This window comes from Fukomys damarensis, unplaced genomic scaffold (genome assembly GCF_012274545.1).
Source record: "Fukomys damarensis isolate Sample0158 unplaced genomic scaffold, DMR_v1.0_HiC HiC_scaffold_38, whole genome shotgun sequence".
Taxonomy (NCBI): Eukaryota; Metazoa; Chordata; class Mammalia; order Rodentia; family Bathyergidae; genus Fukomys; species Fukomys damarensis.
The window spans coordinates 38871501-38889489 of record NW_022900950.1 but is presented as its reverse complement, the minus strand read 5'-3'; the positions used below and the strand labels follow the sequence as shown (position 1 = coordinate 38889489).

General features: G+C 29.5%; 1 protein-coding gene and 1 long non-coding RNA gene across 6 annotated transcripts in view; one reads left to right on the top strand and one right to left on the bottom strand.

The window, feature by feature from the left end:
- Nbea (neurobeachin) overlaps positions 1–17989 on the bottom strand; it is a 680165-nt gene that overhangs the window by 389731 nt on the left and 272445 nt on the right. For all 3 annotated transcript variants that reach the window (XM_010623923.1, XM_010623924.1, XM_010623926.3), the window contains one exon: positions 16011–16072. In XM_010623923.1, coding sequence (XP_010622225.1) covers positions 16011–16072 — 62 coding nt within the window. The remainder of the gene's footprint in view (positions 1–16010; positions 16073–17989) is intronic.
- The window catches only part of LOC117284600, a 192835-nt gene continuing 189463 nt past the window's right edge, over positions 14618–17989 (top strand). For all 3 annotated transcript variants that reach the window (XR_004515690.1, XR_004515691.1, XR_004515692.1), the window contains exon 1: positions 14618–14930. This is a non-coding gene — a long non-coding RNA (uncharacterized LOC117284600). The remainder of the gene's footprint in view (positions 14931–17989) is intronic.

Sequence of the window (17989 nt, the reverse complement as noted above, 5' to 3'; positions counted from 1 at the left end):
AATAAAAAAAAAAAAAAAAAAAAAAAAAAAAAAAGTCAAAAGGAGGAATGGAGTGACACAGGAGAGTTTATGAGGAGTCTCAAATAATAGTGAACAGAAGTACGAAGACAACAGTTAAGCAGAAACTGAGAGAATACTTCATGTACACTACTATATAAACTTTTAGTTCTATTGAAAAGGTTGGGAGAATTTAGTGAGCAATCAAAGAGCAAGAGAAAACTCAAGAATGAGTTGTTTAAGGCAAAAACAAAACAAAACAAAACAAAAAGAATAGTCAGCTATAAAAGCTATTTACAAGAAAGGGTAATACACTCCAAAATTGTGATATTACTATAATAGAAAAAATGCTGAGAAAAGTAGCACTTTCCCCTGATTTTTAAGGAGTAGGCAAGGGCAGTATGTTAAGAGTTAAATGCTACAATAAAGTTTAAAATGTGTAAAGGTGAAAAACCAAATGGAGACTAGAATGGTTGTTTTCAGGGATGGGGTGGGAAGTAGGGTGGATTGAATACATTTTGACTGAAGGATACAAAACTCCTGTTAGATAAAAGCAATAAGTTCTGGAGTTCTATTGTATGATATGATGACTACATTTAATCATATTATATACTTGAAAATGCTCAGAGTAGATGTAAAATATTCTTACCACAAAAATGACAGGTTATCCACACATTAATTAGAATTAGTCATTCCAGACAGTATAAATAACTCGAAACGTCATGTGTTACATCATTTTGTCAATTTGAAAATAATAAAAATTTAAAATTAAAAAGAAATGTCATGAATATGACATGTGAAAATGAATATGTGCTTCTTTTCCCTCAGAATTGTTTTGTATATAATGTATATTTGTATATGTAGTGTGTATTTCTTTTTATGAACAGGGAAAATAACTCCTGAATTTGTTCAATGTAATCTTATTGAAAAGCTTTGTAACAGAGTTGAATGCTTTCTCAGAAGGCCTAAAATTATGGAGTTGCTCTCCTTTCAAAATTTCCAGTGCAAAGAAAATAGGGTGATGAAAATCTTTTGCCTAAGAAAACTTTCCTGATTTTTTTTTGTGTTAGTTGAACTATGTCATTTTCTTATGTTTTGCTCACAGTTTTTCAGATTAAAAAAAAATACAAGCATTAAAATGCACCACTCTATTTGTTTATACAGATTACATTGTCAATTTCCCCAGAAGGCAGAGAAGTCAGGTATGATGATGATACAAGCAAGTCTCTTATACAGGTGACTGGAATGCCATAAATGAAGGCTTGTTGCCATCAGGCTAATTAGTGAACAGGATCTGAAAGGACAGGTAAGTGTAGAATACAATTACCCCAAGTTTTGTAGTAAGATCAAAGGTGAAAAAATAGGACAGCCTGTTGAAAGACAGATTTAAAGTTCTTGAGATGAAGAGACCATACCAAAGAGAAGAAAAAGACAGATATTGGTTCCAAGTGATGCATGGAGTAAAACTGTGAGGAAGGCATAAGAAAAGAGTGTTTTACAAAGGGTTAAGGACAGTTCTCTAAGCAGAAAAATAATACAAGTTAAGGGTAGAAAAGTTTTCCCTTATTTTTCATATGTAAATTTAATTTGGTTTGCATTGATGCAGGACTCTAGATTTAAGTAACATAGATATTACTTCATTTACATAAAGTTATAAACTCCGAGGTGTTGTTTGAGTCTTTAAAGAGAAAGTGAGATTTTAATTTTTAATACCTGCTACAGTGTGAACAATTTAATATTCATTAAGCATCACTGATTAGTAATCTATTGGTAAGCAGAAATAAATATAAATTCACCTCTTATAACCAGAGATATAAGGTCAGGTAATAAGTAATAAGACCATAACACTTTTCCTATTTCTCCAAAACCTCAGTTTATTCATTGTATATTTCATTTTCATAATATGTGATTAGACATTAAATATATCTTTGAAGTAAAATTCAGGTTTTATTCATTTTTGGTGATAATAAGGCCAAAGGAAATTCATACTACAATTTTCACAGTAGTCATACTACAGCATTAAGGTGACAGAATTCTAGTTTAGTGACACTGATGAAAACAGAAAAATTCTAATATATATATTTTTTTTTCTTTTTTTTTAAGAAATACATTGCCTGGTATATTCTGTATTTCTAGGTTCTGTTCCATACTTGCTTTCAAAATATGAATATCTTCTTCTCTGCCATGCAATTTAAGTTATATATTGTTACATGGCTGAGAGTAAAAGAGCAATTTCATAGATTTTGACCTATCTAATGGGCAAAGTAAGTAACATGTAAGAGTGATTCAGCTTTAGAATATTCTCAAAATTCCCAATTTGCAAAATTTCAATTTATTAAATCTAGATCTACAAATATTAATGACTATTAACAAACTATAAGATGACAAGTATGTTACAAGTTGTCTTTTTTGAAGAAAATGGTGTAACGTTTTCAGTTCACAAAATAAGCTATGAGATATTTGACTCCTGGGCAGGTGAGACATGAAGTTCCAGGATATACATATCATCTATTTGGAGCCTGAGTGGAATAAAAAGAAACTCAGAATTATAAGTAACATTTAGAATAATATAAGAAAACGTGAATTTACAAAGTGCACAAAATGTGTGTACTTGTGAAGGTGGCATGCCTTGCAGTTTGTATTATGCTCTAATTCTTTCCAATTGCATTCCAGGTTGTCTTAGTGGAAAAGCTGCAGAAGCAATGATTTAAAGTATTCATGCAGCACTAAAACAAAAATTTTTAAATGTAAGTTTCAGTAGCCATTTTCTGGGATTAAGCATATAGCATTCTATGGGATTTTACTATACTGGTGAATTTTAATCAAATATATATCTTTAAGGCAATGGAGAAAGCACAAATTTATAACTTTCTATTAATTTTAAAGAATACTAAACGAGAAAGGGAAAAAAGGACAACAAATACGTCTCATAAAATAAAGCATATGTTCCTCCAGAAATATAAAGATGAAATGTGATTATAAAAGCTTAATGATTTCTGAATGACAGTTGTAAAAGCACAGATATTTTATGCATTAATACTTGAAAAGTTTGATTCCTTTACATATTAGGTAAAACACAGTACACAGAATTGGGGAATAATCAGATTCCTAAGTACATATAAGTGTAAAGAAAAAAGGAATGAGAAAGAGAAAGTACCCTGTAAATATACTTCAGGGATTTTTCTCCTTTGGCTATCCAGACTATCTATAGTTTGAATTCTTAAGCTTTACTCATAGGCAAAGGGACAATGTTGTACAAAGAATTTATGCTGGCACAGAAATAAATCTTAAATAATGTAAAATAATAGTTAAAAAATCTGGAAACAAAAACTGAAATTAATCCTATCACTGCAGTGCATCTTCAGCCCAAAGTTACTTTCATTAATCACAGACTATTGCCTCTAAAATTGAATATTTGTTTTGTAGTTATTTTGTTATTTATACAAAGATGTCCTCACTAAATCATAAACTTCTTAATAGAAAGACCTTATTTTATTTATTTGTATGTATTAAGTAGCACGTATCTGGCAATACTATACATGAACAGTGTACTTTGGTTATTAAGGTAATTTAACCTTTTAAGTCTATGGTATCACTTAATTCTGTGGTTCTCAATTCTGGTTGAACACAATACTCAACAGGAGGAGTTGTTCAAAGCACTAACTATATCAGAAAAATCTCTAAGCACAAGGCCCAGGCACCAGAATTATTCTGAAGTGGCCAACTGCTTTCAGGGTAAAGTCAGTGCTGAGAGGCCCTGACTTTAGTCACTTTTCTCCCTTTTAAGACTGCACATATACAAGCTTCAAGGTACCTCACTTGCTAGCTGCCATAACTCACTTGATAAAAAATGATGTATATTTTTCTCTAAATTCTTCAACTACATATTTTCTTGTACTAGTTTATAAAATAACACTAATACATCAAAATTCCAACAAAATTAATGATGTGTCTATAAAATTTTTTTTACAGAAATATATTTGTTTTATTTTAAAAATATTTGTGAAATATATATTACTATTAACTAATTCAAGAAGTTTTAAGAGCAAGTTTCAATAATTACATATAATAGCGAAAGGGAATTTACAAAAAAGAATATAGATGGATTTGACTTCTGACTACACAGAGTGTAGAAAACAGTATACAGGTAGACAGGGAAGAAAACTTTATTTCCGATCCAAAAGCTCTACAATTTTGACATAGAGAGTTAGAGAAATTGTTTAAAACAAGTTTAATGGATTCATGAGGATATACATGGCAGTACAATGGTAATAACTGACTATATCTAACAGAGACAAGATCTTGACAATGATGTGGGAAAATACATTTTAAGGTCTTATCTTCCAAGTCATTCCAGAAAGTCTTTTGCCTTTTGAGAAAACACACACACACACACACACACACACACACACACACACACACGCGCAGAGCTACTGAAAAAATGAACATTCTAAGAAAAGGTATAAATTTAACCTCAGACATCAAGTTTTCCCTTTATGAGGAAACATACTTGACTTCAGTTTTGAATGCCTACATAGAAATGCCAACTATTTAGAAAGTTTGTCACAATTTTTAAGGTCTTCTATGTTGATGCATACAATTTCTTTAAAATGATGGACTACTCCAGGGAACTGGATTTCACATTAAGGACCCTTTGAAACTAAACAATTTAAAGATAAATAAGTTCCAAAGAATGACAATGGAATCCCTATGTTTTCTTCACAATCACTTTATGGTAGTTAGATGACCCAGTAGAAATCTCAGAGCTAGAACATAATTTTTTTCCATCAGTTTCTCCTCACTGATGTCAGTTCAACACACATTTCTCATTCTTTGTATACAATTAATTTTACATCCTTGGAGATTCAGTTCAACTTAAAATTTTGAGAAAACATGGAAATTTTTATGAGGAAAAGTGGGAGGGCACATTGAAATTTAAATTTTCTGGAAATCCAGGGTTGATTTTGTATTTTGTATATCCTTAATGTCTACATCTCATTAATTGTCACTAAAAAAAGCAGGTCTGCTTCTTAAAATTTTCAATGTGAATATTCATTATAACATGCTGATAAACCTGGGCAGCAGCTAACGAGTTAAATAAGGACACAAACTGAAGTAAAAAGGTATTATGTAACAAAACAAACAAATTAATAATTATTCAGTGTAGACAAGACATAAGCCAATGAATATAAATGAAAAGTATTTAAAGAACCATTTTCATTTTTTACTTCTTATTTTTATGAATATATTATTAGAAACTTATAGAGAAAATTAAGTATATGAACTGAAAAATTAATGATCAGCTCAAAGAGAAGATTACTGATATGAAGGTCAATTATGGAAAAATTATTAGGCAATAGGGGATTATACCTAGTTGTTACTAAGAGTTAGTATACCATAAGAAGATAACCATAATGTTTCATATAATTTTAGCAAATCACTAATTGTTAAAATCAGCACACTTTATCACAAAAGTTCTTCACAATTAATGTATGTTATTCAGGCTATGATTATTATAAAAAAGATGCTTTACTAGATATTATATTTAAAGAGATCATCTTCTGTCACATTAATACATATAGGACACACACTTTCATTTCTCATTATCCATAGGACATTGGTTCAAAAATCCTTGTGGGTACCAAAGTCCATGGGTGCTCAAGACCCTTATAAAATAGTATAGTAACTGCATGTAATTTATGCATATATATCTATACATTATGAATGATAGCTAGATTACTTATACCAGGTGCAATATAAATGCTATGTAAACATTTGTATTGTTTAGGAAATAATGAAAAATCTTTCTTCAGGTTCAGTACAACTGCAATTTTTTTCCAAATTTTTTTGATCTGTGGTTGGTTGAAGGAACAGATGCAGAACTTTCGGACATGGAGAACAAACTATTTATATGATAAGGTTAGTTGCTAGGAAACTTTTACAACATAGCAATTTTAGGGCATGGTATTTTTACAACATATTATTTTAATATCTTCTGAACAAGGAAACACATTTGTATGTTAAGTGGTTGAGGATATTTATTTCTTACTGAAAAAACTTCTCCTAGAAATAATAATAAGTCAAAAAATAATTGTACATTATTTCTTTATTTGATGCTGAAGACTGTGCAGTGTTTTGTACATGCTAAGCTTACGTTCTACCATTAAGCGACGTATCTCTGGCCTGTAAATGTTAACTTTATTAAGTAAGAAAGAGGGAATGTTTCAGAATTGAAGATCTCTTTAGGTAGAAAAACAAATTAGTTTTTACAGATTTTCAAGATTTGTGATTTTTTAAATTAAAAATTTAAATTAGAAAATAATACCAAATATACAACATTTTAAATAATCACTGTTTGTCACATTCAGATGCATACTTTAACATGTTCCCACCATCTTGAACCATCAGTGGTACAAGCAAGACTCCCATTCAACAGCTCATACCACCAATGGGAGAAATGCACCTAATCACTTTTATTGGTATTTTTATGAAGAAAATTAAATCAAAGCTATCAGTCAGCAAGACATATGAATATAGCCCTGTCATGAATGTGTTAAGATTTAATAGATGTTGACTTCGAAGAATTTCTGTTCTTGAAATTAAAGTTTGGTAAAACAAGAAATTTTGAAACAAAAACAATAAATCAAAATCCTATACTAGTCTGTATTAAATAAAACAGTAATAACTATTTTTCTCTAATTTCTATGATTTAAGATGAAAAATATTTTTACACTTGTTCAATAGAATATATTTATTAAAAGCTTTTATGTATCTGAACTGTGACTAATTTAACATTAATTTTTCTTAATGTATGTTAGCAATATTTTTGGTGATTCTGTCATATAATTATTGACTCAGAACAGGTATTACAGTAGGATGTTTCTCAAAATGTAACAAGAAAAGTACAATAAAATATAAAAGAAATTATACTATTAGCAACAAGAGCTGTATAAGGCATTCATATATATCACAAAAGTGTTAGGAATTGCTAAGGTACTACACAGACACTTTTTGAAAAATGTTCATAATTATTTTAAAGGTAGAATAAACACCAAATATTTCTTGAGTACATTCTGATGCAGCTGTTGTATATATGATATTTTGTGACTATCATCTGAATTTCTACCATATTCTACAATAAAAAATATAAAAACTACAGTTTTTAAGAATGAGTAGGTAATATCATATATTTGAATGTGACAATACTACACTGACCTGTTGATGCTCTGCTCTTTTCCAGGCCTATTTACTTATGCATTCCCACACCTCAGACCTAGGGCACACATGATGGCAAGCATGACTTGGCCAAATAATATATTGTCCCATGCCACTGATCTAAGTTACCACTTAAAAACTGTATGAATTTCCAGTATTAAATCTTGAATATCAAGGCCTTATTATACTTCATTGGAATAAAGTAGAAATACAAACTTTTATATTCACATTTATTTAGATATAACCATATGACAATAAATGTATTAACAGATATATCAATATATGTTTGAATTTTAGTGTTGTAGAGAAACTTACAGATTATATATATGTTTTAACTCAGTGCAAGCATCTTTGTAAAACAATGAGTTGATATTTAATGGTCTCCTAAATTCTGGGCTTCTACACAGCTTGTTCTAATTTTAGACTACATTAACATTAAAACTAGAAAAGCATAGCTATTTGCATTATACAGAGGTGTGGCTGTACTGACCAATATGACATCTATTAGCCACATCTAACTATTACAAGCTCTTGAAATTTGAACTGATAGATGTCCTGAATACAGAATAGGATATCTTGTATGGAACACATAGTATAAAATAAAAAGGAATGAAAAAATATCATCAGTTCTATTGATAATGTACTCTAATGATATTTACAATAAGCAAAATATTTTATTAAAATTAATATCTCCTTTTTACTTTTAATCTTATTTAATGTGGCCATTAGAAAACTTGTAATAATACTCAATCCACACTTTTTATTTCCAGTGGACAATATCTGTGTAAAGTATGAATCTGAAAAATTATCTGTAATCTATAATATCCTTTTGTGCTCACATTAATAAAAAGAAAATTAATTTGTATTGATATATAAGAATGCTTTCAAAGAAGACACATTAAATGTTCAATAGTCATTTCTCTTAGTGATAACATGAGATAAAATTTTAAAACATCTTATAAAATTCTAAATTTTAAAAAAACATAATTACTTTTTCTCTAATTCAAGAAATCATTATTGATCTTCCATAAGCATATATGAATTTAGAGTCTTTAATTTACATAGGTAGAAAAGTATTACTTTTGCCCCCAGAGAAACTACTTTTTACATAAAAATCAACTAGGGCATCTATGCTCAACTGACTTTAAATAAAGATCCAAGATTATTTAATGGGCAAGGAAATGTCCACATACTGATGAGTCGTTGCACCTCTACCTCATATCACATACAAAAGTTAATTAAAAATAGATCAAACTCAAACTTAGGAAATGCATAAGAAATTTAGATGAAAACTTTTGAGGTAAATCTGCATAAGCATGGACTTAGTGATGGATTCATAAATATGACGGTAGGAACAAAGGCAACAACAAACTAAACTGACCAACACTGAAATGAAAACCTTGTACAGCAAAGGATACTAACAAATAGTGAAAAGACAGTCTACACAACAGGACAAAATATTTGCTAATGATATTATCTGAGAAGGGTTTAATTTCTAGAATATGCACACAACAATACAACACAGCAACAACCAAAAAGAAAAACTAAAAATTGATACGGTATTGTAATAGAAATTGATCAAAATAAGAATAAAATGCCCAATATTCACCGGAAAACATGTTCTATATCATTAGATATTGGAGAAACACAAATAAAAATCAAAATGAGATAGCACTTCACAATCATTATTATAATTGAAACAAAACAACATAGAAATAAAAAATATTAGAGAGAACACAGAGAAAATAAAATTGTACATTCTGGGAATATAAAATGGTACGCCAGTATGGAAAATATTTTAACATTTCTCAAAAAGTTAAATACAGAATTACAACATTACTTAGCAAGTCCACTGTTATGTATATACCAAAAGAGACTCAAACTTATCTGCACACCAATGTTCACAAAGAATCATTCACAATAGCCAATGCAACTAATCCAACTCTTCATCAAGAGACTATTACATTAACTAAATGTGGTGCTATATATACAATGGAATATCACTCAAGTATAAAAGGGAATGAAGTTTTGATATATGCTACAATATAAATGAACTTGTAAACATTATGTTAATATAAACCAAACATAAAGACAAAGCATGATTTGGCAATATGAAATATCCAGAATAGGCAAATTTGCATCGAAAGTGGATTAAAGTTATAGTAGAAGAGAAGAAATGGATAATTATTATTGAATATTTACAGAGATTTTGTTTGGAATGCTGAAAATCTTGAGAAGTAAATAGTGGTTAGGTAGCATGACACTGTCAATATAATTACCATCCCTGAATTGTACACTTCAAATGGTTAAAATGGTACATTTTTGTTATCTATCTATATTTTATCATAATAAATGCAATAAACCAAAACATCTTAGCAACTATGTACGTTACTTTTCATGAATAACTCAGTAAAAGTCATTAAGACTTACTGTTAGACACTTGTAAGACACTTGGTGTGCATGGCATAGCACTGAGTAAAACAGGAGTCTCTACAATTTTTTATGTCACCTTGTTATGTAATATTTCATTTTAGATTTTTTAAAGTATTTTAAAAAGTGTCAGATAATTTTTATGATAATGCTGTATGAAATTTTTTATTAACTTGTTGCATAGAATGCATTAAAAAAGGAAATACTGGACATGAGGTCTATTCTATAGAAAACTGCAATATAACAGACAAAGAAAGCCATCTCTTTATCATGTAAAAGAGTAATCAATTAAAATAAATAAATAGGAACCTCTATTTACTGTCCAGCATCAGAATGCTAAGGGAATGATGAAGAGATTAGAACTATATAGTTTTAAAAAAAGCTTCATGAAAGAAACAAGTTTGAAATAACTGGAAGATCTGAAGTAACAGCATTTATTAACTGGAACCTGAAGTATTATTGCATTATTATATGGAAAAATTCAATTTAACTAATACTATCTAAGAGAATGTATGTAAAAATAGAAAAAGTGGAATAATGTCTTCTATAGTCTGGACAACTGAATTCTACTAATACTAATTTCCTGGGTGTAACACTGTATTAATATTACATAGATGTTATTATTGAGAAAGCCTAGGGAAGAGTACATGAAATTCTATGTAGTACTTTTGCAACTCCCTGTGATATATAATTATTTAAGTAACAACAATATAACCATTGAAAAAATTATTGCGAGGAAATTAGCAATTGAAAAAAAATGAGGACACAGAAAACTACTTGATACATGATGGCTAATTGAAATAATGTATGCTGAAATAAACTAGCTTAAAAGAGATCTACAAAAAGCAAAAGAATGTGCAATAGTATGAAATATACACATATTAATTTCACTAGTTTTCTAAATTGCTGTATGTCTGAAGAATTTAAAGAAAACATGATTGCTTCTCAGCCTTTTGGCTAAAATCAAGTGTAAAGACTACAAACATGAGAAAATAAAGATGTGGGAAAACAATTTTATATTGAATTGGATACACATGCATAAATATCACATTGTTTATCTGGTCTGAGAACTGAAAGAGTAAATAAAGACCAAAATGTATGACCGATATTGGGAAACAAAAAGAAATTGTTCAAATCGTAAGAGAAGCCATGAAGAGGGAAGAGAGAAAGGAAGGAAAAGAAAAAGAAAAAAAAGAATAGAAGGAAAAAAATAGAAACAAAGCTTTTAGGATAAGAGGTTAAAGGGGGAGGGGACTGGGAAAAAAGAAGAATCAAGATATATTAGGTAGGTACAGATACAAATTCCCTACGATAAATGTGATCATTTTATATACATATATGTGTGTGTATATATATATATATATATATATATAGAGAGAGAGAGAGAGAGAGAGAGAGAGAGAGAGAGAATACAAAGAAAATTGCAAAAAAGTTGAATTTAAACCATTTCTTTGGGAAAAAAGGAATTAAAGACTTACAACTGGTACTTTGGTTCACAAACACTTTTCATTGCAAAAAACTTAGTTCACAAACAGAAGCATTTGGCAAAATTTTGTTTTTGTTTGCAAACTCTGCATCTAGTGACAAATGTGATAGTGACCACTGTTTCCACACAAACACAAATGGGCCTATATTTTCAAAATCTGTAACAAATTAAATTTATGAACTGAGGTACCACTATATAAGACCCCAAAACTGTGTAACTAGCAGAAAAAGTCAGTATGGAAGAAATGCTTAAAGACATTGGAACCAGAAAGGCTTTTTTTGGACAAGATACCAAAGACACAGGAAACAAAACCAAAAAGAGACAAATGACATTAACTGGAACTAAAAGATTTCAGAGCAAAAGAATCAACAGAGTGAGAAAATAATTTCCAGAATGTAAGAAAAACTTAGACATCTCTCAGAAGAAGACATAGGAAAGGAAAACAGGTATATGAAAATATGTTATAAGGGAAATACAAATAAAACCACAATGAGATATTGCCTCAATGAAGTAAGCACAGACATTATCAAAAAGATAAAGGACAAGTTCTGATGAGGACATGGAGAAAGGGAACTTTTACACACTGTTGGAGGGAATGGAAAGCAGTATGGCTACTATGAAAAATAATATAGTTAAATGTGACATAATTTGATAATTTAATGATAAGTAGAATTTTGTGATATTTCAAAAGACCCTGAAAAAAGCATGCAGCTTGTTTCTGGTTTTCTTACAATTAGTAATATTATCATACAAAAATTGTTGTAATACTGAGTATTTACTAATGAATGTTATTTAGCAGGCCTCCATAGTCATCGCATGCATTTTATATTTAAATCTTATTTTTATTAAATTGAGAAGAAGAAATATATCTTCCTGTTTTGTACCATCTGATTTAACTGCATTAAACTGGAAAAAAAAAAGAGAAAAATTAAATGTTCAAAAGCCAAATCATTTGAAAAGAGAAGTCCGCTTTTTCTTCAGTTGTGGTTCTTTTGTAAGTGTTGTCTTTAGAAGTCCTGAGTTATGCCTTGATCACATCAGTGAAATCACAAAAATCCCTTTAAGTATATGAAGTATTTCAAAAGGAATAAAGTCAAACAAAACCACAAAATAATTCACGCTAATAACTTCAAGCATAGATCCTAAACTAAGACTTTTATGTTACTTATATATTTTCAGTTTTTAATGAGAATAAAAATGATTTATTAAGCATGTGTTTGTTTAGTCATTGCTTCAAGTCACAAAGTATTTAAATGCTGAAAGACTTTCTTAAAGTTTCTCAATTTATAAAATATTTTCTATTGACAGATAAAGCACAGAAAAATGCATATGACATCTGCAAAGCTTTATTTATAACAACTTGAAGAAATCCTATGGGATAACACTCAATTTTCTCCTAGAATATTTCTCATAGAGTCTTCCTAGAAAAATAATCTGGAAATAATTGGAAGCTATTATAATACCTTAAGAAGTTTACTTGCAAACTATGTCTTCTATTCTCTATATAGAGAAAAATAGAAAGTACCTCAAGCACAGATTACTGTAAAACCTAAAGCAAAGCTATGACAGATAACAGTATTATTGTGATATACTGAGGAACCTGTTGGAAACATTGTATCTCACTGACTAAGCACTCGATTTCGTCAAATATAACATACATCCATTATTTTAGTGTAGTAAATTTTGCTTCAAAATAATAGGAAACGATTTTTAAAAGATGCTGTTAATTACAATTTTAATAAATATTACAAATGAATAATAAAAAGTTAATTCTTAACATTTATCTTTGTTTCTTAAGATTTAGATGAATTAATTATCCAGAATGTAATAAAAATTATTTTTACACTTGATCTTAGCCAAAAGGCCGAGAAGCGATTAAAAATTATTTTTAGCACTTGAGGAAGAACAAATAAATCATAATGATAATGGCAATATCTTCCTAAAAGTTAAAATACGTTTTCCACAGAGATGTGAAATTCCACGGGGACAGGGTTGGGAGTAGAATGTATATCATATCCCTTTAAAAGCCTGCCCATATGAATTGAATTATCCTTGTCAAGCACCTTCAGAAACTTGTAATATGATCTCATATAAATTTAGACCATATTTTGGACACAATCTATTAGCAAATGTAATTTCGTTCAGGAGCTCAGATAAGAAGGAAAGAAAACCTAAAATCTTTAATAATATAGAGAATTAACATGAATTTTCCAAAATGAAAATGAAAAACATAAAAAGAAAAGCATCTAATGTGTGTATCAAAGAACAAAATACTGCAAAAACCATAGCATTTTTCTCTTTTTTTTCCTCAATTTCTAGCTTATTTGCTCCAACAAAATTTGATCTTTCAATGGCTTATCTAAATTTGGAAGGGAAAGTATATTGTAAGCAAACAAACTTGGAATTCTACTTGCATTAGAAAGTTATTTTAAGCAACAATTAAATCATGGTATGGGTAATGACTTACTTCTATTTGTCACTGTGGTAAAATATAGAAAGAACCAATAAAGTTATCACATATTTAATTTTTATTAGTTATTAGTATTTTTATTAGTTATTAGTATGCATTTCAACATTATATGGAACTATCAATACTTTGAAAGGGCTGAATGCAAAGTACAGCAGAAAAAGTGCCTGGGTCTACAGCTTTAAAGATTCATCAGGATTGACTTCTGCCTTGGCAGGAAGACAGCTACAGAACTGTGCTAAATCTATAGGGATTATCTCCATTGTAGAAGAGATGCATTAGGCCCTTAGAAAAGAATGCTGCTTTTGAGTAAGTGATGCTAAGAATCTCCATAACATAATTCATGATATTTATTTAATCTTTTCAGAAGTCTGCTACTGTTATTTTTGTCTTGTTAATAGGTGAAAATACAATATAAATTATTGTGAATTTGAATAATAGAGAAAACTGGCAGTCTTAAATTTGAAAAACATTTCTATTATTCTGTGCCCTTAAAATCCAGGTTTTAAATATCCAAGGAGCAACCAATTATGACAGTTTTATAAATTAAACTTCACAGTAAATAGTAAACTTCACCCATTCAAATTGGATTGAAGTGAATTTTTCATTTTTTGTTTAAAAATGTTTTCTATAAAGCAGTATTTCAGCTTAACAGAAAATAAAAAAAACAAATGCAGCTATTGTTTTACTTGTATACTTTTAAAAATAACTAAAATAAGGCATATTTAATCAATGATGCTAAAAGAAATATTTAAAATTTTCAGTGTATAATGACTTATTTTAAAAATCAAAGTGAGAGTCATAATATTGCTTTACTGAAACACTGAAAGTGCACTGCATAGACAGCTTAAATTTCTCACTCTTCCTTTCAATCAATATCTGAGGCAAAGTTTCATCTCTAGGGCCCTTAATGGCAGGAATTCCTGGAGCCAGCAAATGAGTAATGTTAAACCTATGATTAGATGATGAGGCCATCAAAGACACTAGATCCTAATGCTACATTCCTCTTTATTTCTCTGAACTGCAATCAAACCCAGGGCTAAGGAAGAATGAATTCTAAACTATTTCTTCTAAAATCCTAAGGCAAAAAACATTGATCTTCTTGAACATAAGAGGTCCAGAAAGATCTCACAGAATGTCCTTCAAACTCAGGGCTTTATCATTAAGTGACAAAATTTTCAAACGCTTTGCAGATGAACTCCTGCCAGGGATGCTGCTTTCTTTAATTCTTTTTATATTAACATTTTTCTTGACTAAAAAGATGGAACAGGACCTAGTGATTTCCTTATACACTTATTCTTAAAGAAAGTAAACCTGAAAACTGGAAATCAAAAGGTAAGTTTTTTGTTTGTTTTGTTTTAGTTGATGTTTTATTGCATCACTTGAAGCCATATTGCTGTTTATTTGGGAGTTAGCTGTGGTTTTAGGAAGACATAAGGCAAATTCCTTTAAATGACTTAGATGTTTTTTACTGTTGAGGAAACTAAGGATGAATGTAATAATTACTTATTTTAATATATTTAATATTTATATAACTGGGAACAGTAGGGGACTTGTTGGTATAGCTGGTGAAAGACCATTCAATTTCTATTTTGGTTATCAGAAATATTATGGTGCAGTGGTGGCAAACCTATGGCAGCCATGTTATTTTACTAAAGATGTTAATGTGTGAACTGTTTTTTCTAAACTAAACCCCAGTTTTCAAGTTTAATTGCAGTGTTGGTATTTAGTGATAAATACGTGGGTTATGGGTTGCAGTTTGGGCACTCATCTCTAAAAGGTTCGCCATCACTGCTGTAGTGTATACTCTTTATTTAATTTCTTATAGTGGTTGAAAAGAAACATTATCCAACAAATATACTTCCATCTCGAATTCTAGTTATTAAAGATTAGCATTAAGTAAGATTTTAGGATTTACTGACATACAGAAAGTACACATTAAAAAGGGAAAGCTACATTTCAAAGACCATTCATTAATGAACTGTATTAGTTTGCTTAAATATTTCATGAAAAAACTTTAGTTTTCATTACTTCTAATATAGTAGAAGAAGACACAATGTAATAAGTTCCAAATTTTAAAAGGTGGGACTTGAGGAAGACAGGTAAATTTGTACCAAATACGCACAAACACACACATGCAGATAAAACAATAAGGAACAACGAAAGGATAGGGAGGATGCAAGCGATGAAGACAGCCAAAGAAAGTAGGAGATGGAGAATAAGATAGTATTTACATGGTAATATAGTATAGAAATTTATTTTATTCACTGTGATAATAAATGGAAGTTTAAAGATTATATATGCATTATGTATGCATCATATATGCATGTATATATAAACATGTAAATTAATTTTGTTAATCACACAAAAAACCTCCTATTGACTAATGTAATCAAGAAAATGAGATTTTTGTACCTGAGAGCAAAGCAGCATAACAAGCTCAACCACGGATGTGCTGGACTTCATACAGACAAGGCCTACAACAAAGAAAGATTAAGACAAATGAAGTTACAACCACAGAAATCACTATTCTAATGTCATTATGTAGCTTAAACTTACATAAAACTATACTTATAATGGAATTCCTAAAATAATGAGAACATTCATTAACATACTTTTAAAATGTATTTAATATATTCTGATTAATTTAGATGATGTGAAAATTACTAAAAACAGCTTCATGTTTCAGTTATTATTGATCAAGGCATTTTAAAACATTTAAACAAGGTGAGGGATGATAATTATTAATAAGCTAGTTAAAACTGCTTTTACTCAAAATATATTGCTATATGATTGTCTCTTGGAGCAAAGAAATATCCTAGAAAACCTGCTAATTTTTTTCTAAAAGACCAATTTAAAATAATTTACAAATAGATAATTCCCCATGGCTTTTAAAATGCTTCTAAACTGTCAGAACAGATAACAGAAAAACTGAAGTAATGTGTATGTAATAATCACAAATACTCATTGATTTCTTACTATCAAAATTACTATCTGCTGTGCACTGTGTCAAGTGTTATATGTACATGGGCTCATTTTACCTTCGTTGTACTCTGACACAGTAGTATTCCTCTTCTAAAAGTAACAGAACATTGTATAAACAGTTTAAACAGTAGCGAGTCATCAAGCCTTTTTCCAATTAAAAGGATGACTGCGGTACAACAAAATATAATAAGAAAGCAGATCAGAATTGCTATTTTTTAAATGCCAAAATACAGGAAGATGTAATCTGGATGAGTATATTAATCATGATGTTTGCTAATTTAAAATTTATTTCTAAAGATTTTTCATTACTTTTAAAATTAAAATATTTTAAAATGAAGAGTTTTTTAATGACAGCAAATGTAATCAATAAAAGTATCTCTTACTAAAAATTTCCATGGTCTTCGTTTTCATTAAATAGAAAGTTGAAATGAAACTTTTTTTCTTAAAGTGATCTCAGTAAAGAGTCTCAAATGCCTTGTAGACACTAGCATGTATATTTATTTTAGGTACAAGATAAATACCCTTTTGTTCCTATTTTGCTAAAGACCCAATCCTTATTGTACAGACAGAACAAGCTGTAAAAAGGAACTGGTATTCCATTTTATCAGATCTCTGGGAAGACAGTTAACTAATGAAATAAGAGGCACATGTGAAAAGCTCATTTAAGAGACAATTGGTGTGATTCATCAGCAAATCTAATGCTCAGGAGCTAGAAAGTCAGAAAGATTAATGGAACATTTATCACCTGTTGACCACTTAACTATTTCAAAACCTTGAGTAACAGGCCACTGGCACTGTCATAATTAAGATATGTATGCATATCAAAATAGACAATAAATTTCTGATATAAAGAATTATTCACAATATAGTCTGCATATTAACTTTTAATACATAGTATCTTGAAATACAGTTGAAAAACTATGCAATTATATTCATTTCTTAAACTAATTTTTAAAAGACTTAAAATCTCCCACTTTAAAGACTTTTTTAAAGGAACATTCATATTTTTTTGAAATACTACCATTTAATCATAAAAATATAAACAAATGATTCATTAATGCTTTGTTACAAAGGACCAACAATCAATTGATAAGATAGCAAAATTGCAATTTATAAATACTGTTTACTTTCAGTATTTTCTAAAAGACTATGTAATTACAGCTCCATAGAATCTCACATCTTTACTTATGTATTTTGTCTAATTAGCTTTGGACAGAATAAACTATGGATACTCCTCTAAAAAAAGGGGAACATACTTTGACAACAAGAACACAAACAATTTTGGAAGATTCAAAACTTGTGTAGTTTGTTTGGATTTGTTTCCTATGTGTTAATAAAAATGTCACCAAAACAAGTAGGCGAAAGCCAAAGTTCTATGAGCGATTGAAAATACATGATTTAGAATAACT